General features: G+C 40.5%; 1 protein-coding gene across 1 annotated transcript in view; it reads left to right on the top strand.

The window, feature by feature from the left end:
- Positions 1-679: 679 nt before the first annotated feature.
- The window catches only part of kif19 (kinesin family member 19), a 220882-nt gene continuing 205193 nt past the window's right edge, over positions 680-16368 (top strand). The window contains exons 1-2 of the mRNA XM_060844824.1: positions 680-718; positions 9859-9939. Of these exons, the coding sequence (XP_060700807.1) occupies positions 680-718; positions 9859-9939 (120 nt within the window). The remainder of the gene's footprint in view (positions 719-9858; positions 9940-16368) is intronic.

The raw sequence follows: 16368 nt of genomic DNA on the forward strand, positions 1-16368 counted from the left end.
AATAAGAATGTTCACAAACGAAGACTAGTTTGTTTCTCACTCATTTTGATTCTCCTTATGGTAGTGGAGGTGGGTGGGTCATGAGATGACAATGTGTTGGTGACTGAGGGAGGGAAGGGTAAGGGCTTTGTACAAGGGGATCTGAATGCTCTGTGTGTGGGTCACCGACAGGTGGCCCCCGTGAGCTCCCACCCAGCCAGCCCCACTCTGTCAGCTCGGATTTCTTGAGCGCAGGAACCAGGCTTGAAAGTCTTTCAGTCTCCAGGAGAGAGAGAGAGATCAGATCCACACATAGCCCAAGGATCGGCAGGGAGAAGGAGGCTGCTTAATCCAGGGACTGGGAGTAGCATCGCTTCCATTTGAGAAGCTAAAACGTTTATTTTTTTTTGTGTGAAGAAAATGTCAAATAACCAACAACAGCTTCCAGAGGAACAATAATTATATATAAAGCTGCAAGATTGCGCATTAGTCCGAATCAGAAAATCCGCACTTGGGTATACTGGTGATAAAGTTGTGTATCTGAATTCTGCTGTGTATTAAGGGCTGTACGTGAGCAAGGTGAAAACAGTGAGGATGTGAGGTTTGTTTTAAAAGAGCCTGTGCTCTTGACTGTGTTCCTGTGACCCAGCGCCATGTATCAGCAGCAGGTACTGTACAATCCGACCTACTGCCAAGAATCATGAAGGACGGAGGAGAATCTAAAGACCAACAATTGACTGTAAGTTCCTTTCTAGCCCCCCCCCCCCCACAAATGACATTTTGGAAAGCGAATAATCTGTTTGAACATAAACCGTATTCCCTGGGTAGAATTAGCGTTTAAACATCCGCGCCAAGTGTCCACATCCATGGTAACATTTAATGAATTTTCTTTCTTGCATTTATCATGCTTAATAATTCTGCATGATTAGAAACAGAAAGTGACTAGATCTTTGGAAGTACAATAGCACCTTGCCCTCTGGAATTCTGTATCAATACTTGAGTTTCATGGGATGCACTTAACAGGTGCTTTTGAAAATGGGACTGGTTGTTAAATTTCACTTCTGCTCAGTGTTACCATCGCAGAAGAAGGTTAATCTGTAAAACCTGTTTGTCCAGAGTTGTGAATCAGATGTCCTGTGGGTATCAGGTTGTGTAAAATATTCAATATTTTAAGTTCATTTTCCAAAGCCATCCAAATGCCTTGTTAGAAAACTGCTGCTGTCTACCTGATACACTCTTGATAGTATTTATGTAAAGGGAGTATTGATAATATATTCTTAATTGCCATTGAGAGGTAAAAATGATCTACCTTCTTGAATCACTACAGTCCCTATGATGTAGGGACACACGGATGTGTTCTTAGGCAAGTTTCAGGCTTGGGACCCAGTGACAATGGGAGGTCAGCAATATCAGTCAGGATGGTATGTGATTTGAGAGGACTTTACAGGTGGTGGTGTGCCCAAGTATTTGCAGCTGTTCTTCCAGTGATACATATCAGAGACTTGGGTGATGAACTCAAAGGAGCCTTGGTGAATTGCTGAAAAGCACGTTGTAAATGGGTTGCATTGCAGTCCTTATATGTTGTTGTTGGAAGGAATGAATGTTGAAGATTAGATTAGATTTAGATTAGATTCCCTACATTATGGAATCGGGCCCTTGAGCCCAGCAAGTCCACACCGACTGTTCAAAGAGTAACCCACCCAGATTAATTCCTCTACCCTATATTTGCCCCTGTAAACCACGGGGTGGCACGGTGGCTCAGTGGTTATCACTGCCTCACAGAAGCAGGGACCCAGGTTCAATTCCTGCATTGGGTGACTGTGTGGAGTTTGCACATTCTCCCCACATCTGTGTGGGTTCCCTCCGGGTGCTCCAGTTTCCTCCCACAATCCAAAGATGTGCTTGCCAGGTGAGTTGGCCATGCTAAATTACCCATAGTGTTAGGTGCATTAGTCAGGGGTAAATATATGGTAGAGAATGGGTTTGGATGGGTTATGCTTCGGAGGGTCGTTATGGACTTGTTGGGCCAAAGGGTGTGTTTCTGTACTGTTGGAAATCTAATCTAAAGTTAAGTTGTGCCTTACAGATGGTATGCAGGCTTTGTGGAATCAGGAGGTGAGTTCACAATAAATAGCATCTGGTCTGTTCTTGTAGCCACAGTGTTTTATGTGACTGGTTCAGCTCAGTGTCTGGTCAATGGTAACCCTAGGATGTTGATAGTGAGGATTCAGCAATGGTAATGTCAAGGGGAGATGATTGGATTCTCTCCTGTTGGTAATGTTCTTTGCTTGGCACTTATGTGGTGTAATTGTTACGTACCACTTGTCAGTAGTACCTGGATGTTGCCCAGGTTTTGCTGGATGGGCATGGGCTGTGTCAGTATCTGAGGAGTCATGAATGGTGCGAAATATTGTGCAGTCAGAGACAATCCCTATCCATGTCTTTGTGATGGAAAGAATATCATTGATCAAGCAGTTGAAGATGGTCGTGCACAGGGCACTACCCCCAATAATTCCTACAGTGATGTCCTGAAGCTGAGATAACCGAGAGTTAATAATCACAGACATTTTCTGATGCACCAGGTATGATTTCAACCAATGTGAATTTTCCTCTTGAGTCCCCTTGATTCCAGTTTTGCTTGGGCTGCTTGATGCCATATTTGGTCAAATGCTGCCTTGATGTCAACGGCAATCACTCTAACCTCATCTTTCAATTTCAGCTCTATTGTACATGTTTATGGAGCATCACTGAGCAGGTTATTATTAAATAAATAGTCATACTGCATGGAAACAGAGTCTTTGATCCAACTTGTTTGTACCGACCAGATATCCCAATCTGACCTAGTCCCTACTTGATTGACATTTCGTAACCCCTTCCTTCATTTACTGATGAGGCACTAATTGGCTAGATTCTTTTTGACCCGCTTTTTGTAGACTGACCAATTTTCTAATTCATTGAGTAGGAGATGCTAATGATGTAACATCTTGGCCAGGGCTTGGCAAGTTTTGCAGCACAAGTCTTCAATGTCAGAATGTTGTCAGTGCCCGTAGCCGTTGCATATGTCCAGTGCCTTCAGCTGTTTCTTCATATCATATGAAGTGAATCAAACGGCTGAAGACTTGCTTCCATTATGCTGGGGAGGTCAGGAAGAGACTGAAACTTATCCTTAAATTTTTTTTAAGGCAAGGGTCGATAAATTCTTAATCTATAGTCTCCTTATTTATCAACAGGAATAAGTGGGAATGCAAAGTAATCAGATCAATATTGATCTTATTAAATCCCACAGCAGGGTCAAGAGGCTGGATGGCCTAGTGCTGCTCCTAATTCATATCTTTGTATCATCTACTTGGCATTTCTGGCTGAAAATGGTTGCAAAAGCATCAGCTTTGCCTTTTGCGCTGATGTGCTGGGCTCCCTGATCATTGAGGATGGGGGTATTCTTGGGGCTTCCTCTTGTTATTTGTTTAATGGACCACAATCATTCAAGGCTGTTTGTAACAAGACTGCATCACTTCAATTCAATCCATATCCTGTGGGATTGCTTCACCCCGTCAATTGGGAGTATTTCAATTACAAATCTGAATTATTGCATTTAAATACAGTTGAAAATAGAGGTGAATCTGGTGAATTTTCCTAATTGCAATTAACTTAAGAATATAGGACTTAGAAACATATGACTTAGGAACAGGTGCAGACCATTCAGCCCTTCAAGCTGCTGCACATTCAATAAGATCTGGTTGTAGCCTCAATTCCACCTTCCTGCTTGTCCCTGATATCCCTTAACTCCCTTTTCCATCAAAAATCAGTCTAGCTCTGCCTTGAATAATTTCAATGACCTTGTTTCCACTGCATTCTGAAGAGATAGAAGTAATCCTCACTCCCATCATAAAAGAGAGACCTCTTTCTTAAACTGTGTCTCCTGGTTCTGGTCTCCCCAAGAGGAAACATTGTCCTGGTATCCACCCTAGCAAGTTGACTCAACATCTTGTGTGTTTCAATAAAATTTCCTTTACTCCTCTGAATTCCATTAGATATAGGCTCAAACTGTCAATCTTTCTTCATAAGATATACCATTTATTCCAGGGATGAGTGGAATTAACCTTCTCGGAACTGCCTTTAAAATATATATCTTTTCAACAAGGAAGACTAAAACTGTATGTAGAGCTTCAGTTGTGGTCTCACCAAGGCCCAGTACAACTGCAGTAAAATGTCCCTACTTTTATGTTTCATAATCCCTGAAGTTTCGCCAGACTCAAACATTTCATAAAGGTCAACAAATTAATACCCTTTAACTTTTTCTCATTTTTCACTTTATGTTCAATTTCTCTTCCAAAGATGCTGATGTGTCCTCCTTAGCAGAAGCCAATTGCAACCTTCTCTGATCTTGCACTCACTGAACATGCACATTTGCTAACAAGACACATTATGAAGGAAAACTCAGAAAATTTTATTCCCCTTCACTTAAACATTTAAGGGATGAGAATAACTTGACCTATACTTCATTTATGGGTTGAAAAGTATAGCGCTGGAAAAGCGCAGCAGGTCAGGCAGCATTCGAGGAGCAGGAGAATCAATTTTGCAGACATAAGCCCTTCATCAGGAAAATCTTTATTTAGCTTAGATGGTTTGGGGGATGATCTGATTGAACTTTTAAAAATGATTGATGAGATTTAATAAGGTACTTTCTTTTTAAAATAAGATAGTGTCATCTTAAAGTTAGAGTTAGGCCTTTCTGGAATGTAATTGGAAAGGAGCTTTACATATAATGGAAGCCAGATTATCCTCCCAGTAACATCTGTGGATGCTGTGTCAACTGTAGTTTTTGAAACATAATTTGATAGACTTCTAATGGATGAGTATCAAGGAATGTGGAACAAAGGTAAGTAAATGGAGTTTCTGATACAGATCAGCTGTGATTGAATGAAATGGCAGAACAGGCACATACCAGTACTTTAGAAGCTGTAGAGTGCTAAAACTATTGTTCCGATGAGTATTGCCAAGGCCGAAATTATTGAGAGCTTTTCTTTAAGTAGCATCTTATCACATTCACAAAATGTCTCAAAGCACTTCACATGCAATGAATTATTTTTTGAGTGTAGCCATTGTTATGTAGAAAAACATTGCAGACCTTGTGCACTGTTAAATCATTCAAACAGAAGCGGAGACAACCAATTAATATGTGGTGATTTGGTTGAGAGAGGGATTTCAGTTAATGTATCCTTGTACTTTTTGTATCTATTGTAAACAGGTAGCTAGACCAGAATGATAACTCATTCACAAGCACATCTATTTACAAATCTTCGGATACAGAAGTAGTTTGTGCCATCTTGCAGGCTTCAGTTGATAAATGGCAAGTAATATTTGCTTTATATAAGGGCCAGGCAATGGCCATCTGCAGTGGGAGCATCTAACCATTGACCCTTGACATTCAGCAACATTATCTTCATTGAAACTGCCCCTATCAACATTCTGAGAGTTTCAGTTGACCAGTTGGATCATCCAAATTAATACCATGGGAGTCGAGAGTACTATTTGCAACATGCATTGTGGCAACTCACCAAGACTCCTTCTACACAATTCACAAGTCTATTACCTCTAGATTCTACAAGACCAAGGATGCATGTGAATACCATCCCATGTAGGATCCCCTCCAAATCATGGACAATCATAAAATAACACTGCATCACCATTTCTTCGCTGCTGATTAGCCAAAATACTGGAATTCCCTTCCTAATAGCAAAGATAGTACAATTATACCATATCAACTACTGCAATATTAGAAGTTCTTGTGTGTTTTCCCATAGACCACCTGCCTTTAGTCCAGTCTGCAACTGTATTGTTCAGAACATAGCCAACTCAAACCAACAGTGCTACTGAGCCAGTCTTGGTCATGGCCATTGAAATCTCCTAACCAGAGTACAATCAGTGCCCTTGCTACCTTCAGTACTTCTACCACATGGAGAAGCACTTATTCGTCAGCACTGTGGGGGGTTTAGCAAGCTATAATCAGCTGGAGGTTTCCATGCTTATGTTTGATTTGATGTCATTTGACTTCATGGGGTCCAGAGTCACTGCAGAGCACTACAAGCACCATTCCATCCTAACTGTATGCTAATGGACCACTACCCACCAGCAGCACAAAACATCTTCAGGGTTAGTGATTAAGATGGATGTTGACTGAAATGTAAGACTGTGTAAGCCTCACTTGTGTAGATGTTGCTTGTCTCACCTAAGGGATGGCTGTCCTATTTTTGGCATAAATCTCCAGATGTTAGTCATGTGGATTTGACAGGGCTGCCTGGACATTGTCAAGCTCAAATTCAATGCCTTAGTTGGTACTGGAGGACCCATTTAAATGTTATTCTTTCTTTTGTTAACTGGCTTGCTGAGCCATACCAGATGACAGTGAAGAGTTAATCACTTTCCTCCAGATTTGGAGCATATTTAGGTCAAACCAGGTAAGGACTACATGCTGCCTTTCCTAAAGGGCATCAATGAGCCATTTGTGTTTCTCCCATTACTGTTATTGATATAGTACATAGAACATAGAATAATACATCACAGAACAGGCCCTTCAGCCCACGATGTTGTGCCAAACATTTGTCCTAGCTTAAGCACCTATCCATGTACCTATCCAATTGCCGCTTAAAGGTCACCAATGATTCTGACTCTGCCACTCCCACAGGCAGTGCATTCCATGGGTAAAGAACCTACCCCTGACATCCTCCCTATACCTTCCACCCTTCACCTTACATTTATGTCCCCATGTAACACTCTGTCGCTCCAATGAGAAAAGGCCTAGCACTCTCAACCTATCCTCGTATGACCTATTCTCCATTCCAGGCAACATCCTGATAAATCTCCTCTGCACCCTCTCCAAAGTTTCCACATCTTTCCTAAAATGAGGCTACCAGAACTGCACATAGGACTCCAAATGTGGCCTTACCAAAGTCCTATACAGCTGCATCATCACCTCACGACTCTTGAATTCAATCCCTCTGCTAATGAACGCTAGTACACCATAGACCTTCTTACAAGCTCTATCCACCTGAGTGGCAATTTTCAAAGAGCTATGAACATAGACCTCAAGATCCCTCTGCACCTCCACCTTACTAAGAACCCTACCGTTAACCCTGTATTCCGAATTCTTATTTGTCCTTCCAAAATGGACAACCTCACACTTGACAGGGTTGAACTCCATCTGCCACTCCTCAGCCCATCATATCTAAATCCCTTTGCAGCTGACAACAGCCCTCCTCACTATCCACAACTCCACCAATCTTTGTATCATCTGCAAATTTACTGACCCACCCTTCGACTCCCTCTTCCAAGTCGTTAATAAAAATTACAAACAGCAGAGGACTCAGAACTGATCCCTGCGGAACTCCACTTGTAACTGGGCTCCAGGCTGAATATTTACCATCTACCACCGCTCTCTGACTTCGACCGGTTAGCCAGTTCTCTATCCAATTGGCCAAACTTCCCACTATCCCATGCCTCCTGACTTTCCGCATAAGCCTACCATGGGGAACCTTATCAAATGTCTTACTAAAATCCATGTACACTACATCCACTGCTCTACCCTCATCCACATGCTTGGTCATCTCCTCAAAGAATTCAATAAAACTTGTAAGGCAAGACCTACCCCTCACAAATCTGTGCTGGCTGTCCCTAATCAAGCAGTGTCTTTCCAGATACTCATAAATCCTATCCCTCAGTACCCTTTCCATTACTTTGCATACCTTTGAAGTAAGACTAACTGGCCTGTAATTCCTGGTGTTATCCCTATTCCCTTTTTTGAACAGGGGCACATTCGCCACTCTCCAGTCCCCTGACACCACCCCCATTGACAGTGAAGATGAAAAGCTTCACTGAAATGAAGACAAGCTTCTTATTATTTCCAAACTCATTGCACTAGCTACATTTAAATTCCCCAATGGCCATGATACATTTTATGCTCCGGGTGGACCATTAATTGAGGCCTTTGGATGGTAATATTTGAAAACTGAAAATTTAGAGAGTTTTTCATATAGTTCTACTCAACTGCACTTGCTTGGGAACCAACCAAAGCCTGAAGAGTGTCACAGGGACCTGAACAAAACACCTTAATATTTGCATTCCTCGTGCAAATACTCAGCCCTCCAACTGATCTCTCCCTCTGAAGGGAATCTGTGCTGGAGAGCAACATTGGTACACCTGCCAGGATCATAGCGCACAGAATTTCAGATGTGTCATTCGGGTTAAAATTAGTGGTTCAATTTATTTATAGGAATTACATTTACACAAAGGGAATTAAGTATAACAAGTAGATTGCAATGTGGTTATTGTCTTACCCTCTAAATGGTCGCAAAAGCAATTGGCAAAATTTTTTGTTCTGCATCAGAACCATTTAATTGAGTATGTAATTAAACCGTCAAATCCATGGAGCCAGTAACTCCAGTTACTGCATTGCTCAAACTGACAGATACACCAGAGGATGAGCATTGTGGAGAACTGTTGGAGTGTTATTCTGAGCTTTTGCTTCTTCAGGGAATCTTGCTAGCAGCAAATGTGGTTGGTTAAATGAAAAGGTTAATAGTATTGTGTTATCTCTGGCCAAGACTGGCATCCACTAAGTCTCTGCACCAGTAACAGAGCCTGCCAGAATTATCCCTGTGGTGTGGCTTTCAGTGAGGTGGAGACAGGTTTCTGTTGAAGAACAATCAAATCTTTCTCAACAATCTGATAATCAGAGTATTAATTATTTTGCTATTCAGCTGGCTAGGATGAGAATAGCAGCCCTGATGGACTGATTCACTTATCTGGCCAGTTCATGAAAGGAAGCCTATTAGAGTTTCATTTGGCATGATACTCATTTGATCGCTCCAACAATCACAAATATATTAGCCTTCGCAAACTAAAGGTAGTGGCCATGCAAACTCGATCTGACAGTCTCACTAACAAAAGGGGATCACCTCTCCTTCAAACAGTAGCTATCTCGTGTATCTGTTCAGTTTAAGAACCTGTTTAATATGGAAAGTTAAAGAAAATAAATAGCGGTTGAAGTACTGTTCTGCTGACACTTGTGTTTCTCTGAACTGCTCTTTGGGACCTATTTTAAATGTACACTGTTTGGCCAAATATGCAAAGTCATACTTCTAATTAAAATTAACTCCCAACTCTTGGTCTAGCCTGAGAGGTGTGGAGTGCTACCTGAGTCAGAGAGTTGGCTCAGTGTTGGGTTTTTTTTTGGTTGGTTGCCCATATAAAAGCATTGGGATACCTTCCTAGAAGAAATAGGCTATCATGATAGCATTCGTTTATCCAGGAAAAATATCACATTGTGGGTTCTCCAGAAGGTTGCATGTAGCTGTGATGGAAAGTATTATGAATGCTAGTCACCTGCAACAGAGACAATTTCAGAACATATTAGAGTCACTCCTGTGTATTTCACATAGTAACACAACCTGAAGGTAGTAAACAAATGGGGCTGGCAAGACTCCAGCCAAAAATATTAAAACTCATCTATCTATTTGTTAGTGTCCACAATTCCTGTTCCTGGTGGCACCCAAAGAATATGCCCACTATTGTGGGCACAGTAGATTCAAAAAGGAGTTTTTTTTATTGTTAAAATCTGTATTAATGGTAAGGATGCAAGGTAACAGCAGACCGATTGCTAGGATTTTTGATGCAAATATACGACTGCTGATTGTGAAAATAAATCAAGCTTTGTTACTTACAAATACTGATGTATTGTCCAGTTCCAATTGATGTGTCTTCATTCACTAGAATCTGTAATAGTATTCCTGTCTGTCTCATACTTATGATTTGTAGAGGGTGCTGGAATCTCACTTGTTCTGCATTTTCACCAATGGTTGTTCTTCCTTTTGCCCTGTACAGGTGGCCCTACGAATTCGGCCCATCAATGAGACGGAAGTAGAGGAAGGAGCCACAATCATCGCTCACAAAGTTGATGAGCAGGTCAGGTGTTTCCAAATACTTTTACACGAACATGTTTTAAAAGAACTTTTCAGAAGATTACAACTGGTGCCTGGAAGTTGCTGCATAAGAGGTTCTGAAATACCCTCAAAGGAGATCAATTCACATGTTTTATTTCAAAATGTCAGCTAACTGTGACAGTTCTGTATATAATCTAGGATATGTTTATTTCAGATTTTATCATCTCAAGGACAGTTGCAGGCTACAACAGTTCAATCAGTGATTCCTTTCCAAGTATAATTTATCAAATAGGATTACATGTCTTTAAAAAAAATGCTTAAGTGTTTTTGAAAGAACTGTGGATCAAATGGGAAACTTGGAAAAATTAATTTTATATGATATTAAAAGACATGAAAGAAAAGTGTTGTGGCTATATTTGAGTTATATAAAGTAGGAAAGAGCACATGGGAGTTTTTAAGGATAGAAAGTAGGGGGGAGACAATACAGGAGATATTTCAGCCATTATATTAATAAACACCTTCACTATAGATAATGCTGGTATCTCTTCTGGAGCTGAGTGGGGAAAATAATGGCATGTGAAATACTGAACAGGAAAAAATAGAATTTCAAACACATGAGTGGCTAGGCCAGATTAATATAAGAAAAATACTGAGGAGAATGAGGTTTCCCTGGGATGGGCGTGTCCAGACCTGGAGGTTAAAGATTTAGGGTGAGAGGAGAAAAATTTAAAAAGGACCTAAGGGACAACTTTTTCATGCAGAGGATGGTGTGTATATGGAATGAGCTGCTAGAGGAAGTGGTGGAGACTGGTACAATTACAGCATTTAAAGGAATCTGGACAGGTATGTGAATAGGAACGGTTTAGAGGGATTTGGGCCAAGTGCTGGCAAATGGGACTAGATTAGATTAGAATATCTGGTAGGCATGGGCAGGTTGGATCAAAGTGTCTGTTTCCATGCTATACATCTTCAAATCTATATCAAGACTGGAGAGAAGCTGTGTCTGAAACTAGAGAGAAAATCATAGCAACATAAATAACGGCTCACATGAAACCCCTTACTTCATCTGCAATGAATCATAGCCATATAAATCACTCATTAAGTCACACAATGCACAGGAACTCTAAGTGTCATTAATTATATGAAAGCAGTCCTGCAATCATTCTTCATTGAATCTCAGGACTGTTAGATCTCCCCCATGCGCAATATGATTTATCTTCACTACAATGAGGAACATAATATAACTTCTTGAATTTACCACAGGAGATTATTTCTATTTTACAGGGATCAATGCTCAGCTGTTAGCTATTTAAAAGCTGCACTAATTACTTTAGTGAAGAGACCAGCAGTAACATATGTTAAGTTTGCATACAATATGGCTGGTGAAAATGCCAGTTGTGAAGCAGACACAAAAATCCAGAGATCTAGAGCGGTTGTGTGATACAGAAGAAACTGTTGAAATGTAAGGTTATTCATTTTGGCCATAAGAATAGAAAAGCAAATTTTTTTTTTGAAAAGTGTGATTTTTAAAATTTTTGTGTTCAAGGATTATCAAAACTTAGCATTGTTAACTTACTTAAATGAAATTTTAAAATATATAAATAAGTTTGGGTTTTGAATTTTGAGTCAATATTATATGGCTTTTCCGTGTGTCGAAGGTTAACTTGGGCTTCGTCCGGAGCCTCAGTGAAGATGTTACCTAGTAGAGTGACGAAATGTCTGAAAATGAACCTTCTAGCACAGCAAGCAAACCTACATCCTTAACTTAGGTGTTTCTGTAGCCCTGGTGATTTCTTTTTCAAAACCATTTGTAAGAGCTACTTTGGTAGGCTAATGGATTTATATTTCTATCAGGATTTTATGACCTAGCAAGATAGACAATTGTACCTCAAGGTTTTTGTTTGAATTCTTTAAACTAGGCTCTTTTATTTCAGCACAAGGGAACATGCATAGTAGAGAAATTCTGTTTGCTTTACTTCAATTGAGTTAGTTTTGTGAAATCTTAGCATTAACAGACAGATGTAAGCGCACAGGTCCACAGTTCCCAGAAAATGAACTATCGGGGGGTTGTCAATGATTTAACTTTACAGTGTTGCCAATACGGAGTTGAAAGGGCTAATTTGGTTCATGAATTGGAGTTGCCAGCGTTGGAGTGGGATTTACAAAGTTAAAAGTCACACAACACCAGGTTATAGTCCAACAGGTTTATTTGGAAGCACTAGCTTTCGGAGCGCTGCTCCTTCATCAGGTGGTTGTAAAGTGGGGATTACTTGCTAGGGCACGCATTTATTGCCCATCCCTAATTGCCCAAAAAGCAGTTAAAAGTCAACCAGATTGTGGGTCTGGAGTCACATATAGGCCAGACCAGGTAAGGATGGCAGTTTCTTCCCCTAAAGGACATTAGTAAACCAGATTTTTTTTCCCCTCTTAGAATTGACAATGGCTTTAGGGCCATTGATAGACTTTTAATTCCAGATTTTAATTGAATTTAAATTCTACCATCTGTGTGGGCAGGGATTAGAACCGGGTCCATGGAACATTTTCTGGATGTATGCATTAACAGTTTAACAGTTTAATATCACATGGCCATCACCTCCCCAGCTGGAGCATTGTGTCCAATTCTCTAAGTCACCTTTCAGGAGGAATTTTTAAGGCCTTGAGAGAAGTTGCAGAAGATGTTATGAGACTATTATATCCTTGGAACCAATTACAAGGACAAACCAGAGAAGCTGGAATTATTCTCATTATAGCAGAGAAAGTTATGGTTTAATAGAATGTTTTAAAGTCATTAACGATTTCGACACAGTAGAAGCAGAAAAACTGTTTCAAAGAATGAAAGGTAAATAAACAGAAGGCACACCTGATTTTAAAAAGAATCAGAGGTGACGTGGGGGAGCTTCACAGTGAGTGGTTAGGATTTGGAATGCGCTGGCGATCGGAGATGGATATAGTTTCAACGGAGCCATTGAAAAGAAATTCGATAAGTTCCTAATGGCGAAACAATACACAAAGGAATGTGTCGGGTGTGGAAATAACTGAATTGCTCTTAAACACAATAAACCGAATGACCGTCTGTCTTGTCTATGATCTGCTGTATTTAAACTCCCTACCAGCATACTGACATTCCTGTTTGAAGATAACGCTTCTAGTGCATTCACAGGAAAGGTACTATCATGAACTCCCTGTATTTGCAGCCACTCTGAGCTTGGTGTTGGCAAACGTTAAACTCCTTTTGCATTTGCTCAACTTCATAATTCATTCACTTAAAATATAAATCCCCTATTCAAAAGGATGTTCTAATCATTACACACCAGTTGCAGGGAAGTGAATTACCAAACCATGTCTAGCTCAGAAGATCAACTCATACAAAAAATCTTAGAGGTCTCAGGTCAGATTTGTAATTCATTCATAACCCATCCAAATGTGTAAGGTTATAATTAATTCTGAGATGGTGTTATTTCCTGAACTGGAAGGCAGTTCAATTTCATTTTGAAGTTGTTTTAGAGAATAGGCTTCCTTTAGGATTTTTTAAGGTTTTGGTGCCAGGGGAGATGGGAATGTGATTTGTGCCATGGTATTTCCAGATAACACTCTGAGTTGAAGGAAACCAGTCCATGAAGAATTACCAGAATCAACTCCCTTCCCATTGGATTGTAGCACAATGTGTTTGAACACTGACTCACCACACTGCTCAATCATTTAGCAGATGGTGTACACTATATAGTATTCAGTCACATTTTTACCATGAATATAGTCCCCTTATGTGTTGTCAAGGGTTTTTTGAATTTTGAATTTCTCAGCTGTGTGATTCGTTACAAAGGCCACTACTGTGCTTATTTTAAGATGCAGTACATGAAGATGTAGTAGACTGCATGACAGGACCAGGAATTTATTCCAGCTGTGTTAGAATTTCTAAAGGTCCAGTACATGTTTTGTTGCTGTTTATCATGGCTGTCAATTGAGAACACCTGAGCATAGTGCCACAAGTGGGATTAGATTGACGCAGTCCTAAAATGGCAGAGGAGAGATAAATCTCTCAAAGCTCTAATGGCAAAAATCCATCATCTGTGGGTTATAATTGTGTTTACTGATCAGATTATATTCCACAAAGGAACAATCCCAGCAAGAAATGCTTGCTTGCTGCAGTGTCAGCAATGTTTTAATCAGATTGTTGGTAAAGAAGTAAGAGATCAGCAATTTATTTTCCTGTGCATGTCCTTTTCTGGGTTTTATTATTTTTCATGGTACATGAATACCTTCCCATCCTGCAAATGTGCTTGGGGACAGGCTCATGAGTAACAGGTGGAAATGATATTAAAACAAACAGCCATTAAGTGCAATAAATATCAAAAATGCTGGGCAATGTTGATGAGAGAGAAATCGAATGATGTTTAGTTAGAGTCATAGAGTCATCGAGATGTAAAGCACGGAAACAGACCCTTTCATCCAACTAGAACTTGCCGATCAGATGTTCTAAATTAATCATGTCCCATTTGCCAACATTTGGCCCATATCTCTCTAAACCCTTCCTATTGATGTGCCCACCCAGATGCCTTTTAAATGTTGCAATTGCATGAACCTCCATCACTTCCTCTGGCAGCTCATTCCATAAACACACCATGCTCTGCATGAAGAAGTTGCCCCTTAGGTCCCTTTTAAATCTTTCCTCTCCAACTTTAAACCTAGGCCCTCTAATTTTGGATTCCCCTATCCTGGGTTAAGACCTAGGCTATTCCCCTATTTCTCAATCTCTATAAGGTCACCTGTCCACCTCTGATGCTCCAGGGAAAATTGTGAAGAATTTTAATCAGAATTAGAAAACGTTAGGGAAATATCTATGGGAATATGATCATGGTGCAGTCACTGTGACATAGTTGAAAGAAGGACAGGACTGGCAGCTCAACATTCCAGGGTATAGAGGTTTCTGGCAAGAGCTGGGGGCATTGCATTATTGGTAAAGGAAACCATCATCGCAATAATGAGGGAGGATGACTTACAAGTCTTCAAATGAGGCAATTTGGGTAGAGCTTAGAAACAAAATGGGAGATTATTTTGTTGACACTATAACACAGGCCTCCCAAAAGTCAACAAATCACAGAAAGGTAGGAGAGAAACAGGGTTATAGTTGTAGGGAACTTCAACTTTGCTAACATTAACTGAGTGTGAAACGGTTAGACAATGTGTAATCTAGAAGAGTTTTTTGTGCTAGTATGTAAATAGTCCCACTAAAGATGGGGTAGTTCTAGACCTAATCCGAGGGAATGAAGCCCCTTTGAGTGGTTGAAGTTTTAGTGGGTGAGCATTTGGGAGTTAGTGACCATAACTCTAAGTTTTAAAGTTGTTATGGAATGGGATAAGGATAGTGCACAAGTTGTGTCTAAATGGGGTGGGGAGGGAGGGAGGGATGGTGGAGGCTGATTTCAATATCATTAGACAAAATTTGGTAAACTTAAATAGGAGCAGCTACTTGCAGGTAAGTCTACATTTGGAAAGAGGGAGTCTTTTAAAAATAGTATAATGAGAATCCAGGGCCAGTGTGGTCCTCAAAGAGTAAAGAGCAAGGGGAGCAAGTCCATAGAACCCGAAATGTCAAGGGATATCCAGCATTTGATAAAGAAAAAGAAGGAAGCATATATCAGGTATAGAGCATTAAAACAGGAGAGGCCCTTCAAAGGGATAGCATGCAGGAGGTTGTTGGAAAGGGAACTGAGGAGAGCAAAGAAGGCTGTGAAATATTTTTGGCAGATAAGATCAAGGAAATCCACAAGGCTTTTTTATAAGTATATTAACAGTAAGAAAATTACCAGGGAAAGACTGCAACCTATTAGAGACCAAAGAGGTAACCTGTGCATAGAACCAGTGAATGTGAGTTAGGTCTTAATTGAATATCTCTCATCTGTATTCACACAGGAGAATGGCACTGTAGCTGGGGATACCAGTTGGGATGGTGAGGTTCTGGAAAACGTTAAGACTATAAGAGGGGAGGTATTAGATGTTTTAATAGGTATTCAAGTGCGTAAGTCCCCAGAGCCTGCTGAGATATATCCTAGGTGCAATGGGAGGGAAGGGCAGTGATTGCTGGGGCTGTAGTGAAGATATTTAGTATGTTGTTGGCCATAGGTGACTAGACTTTGGTCCAACCCATCCATGCCGACCAGATATCCCAAACCAATCTAGTCCCACCTGCCAACACCCAGCCCATATCCCTCCAAACCCTTCCTATTCATATACCCATCCAAATGCCTCTTAAATGTTACATTTGTACCAGCCTCCACCACTTCCTCTGGCAGCTCAATCCATACACGTACCACCCTCTGCATGAAACAGTTGCCCCTTAGGTCTCTTTTAGATCATTCCTCTCTCATCCTAAACCTGTGGCCTCTAGTTCTGAACTTCCCGACCCCAGGGAAAAGACTTTGCCTATTTACCATATCCATGCCCCTCATAATTT

This window comes from Hemiscyllium ocellatum, chromosome 25 (genome assembly GCF_020745735.1).
Source record: "Hemiscyllium ocellatum isolate sHemOce1 chromosome 25, sHemOce1.pat.X.cur, whole genome shotgun sequence".
Classification (NCBI taxonomy): domain Eukaryota; kingdom Metazoa; phylum Chordata; class Chondrichthyes; order Orectolobiformes; family Hemiscylliidae; genus Hemiscyllium; species Hemiscyllium ocellatum.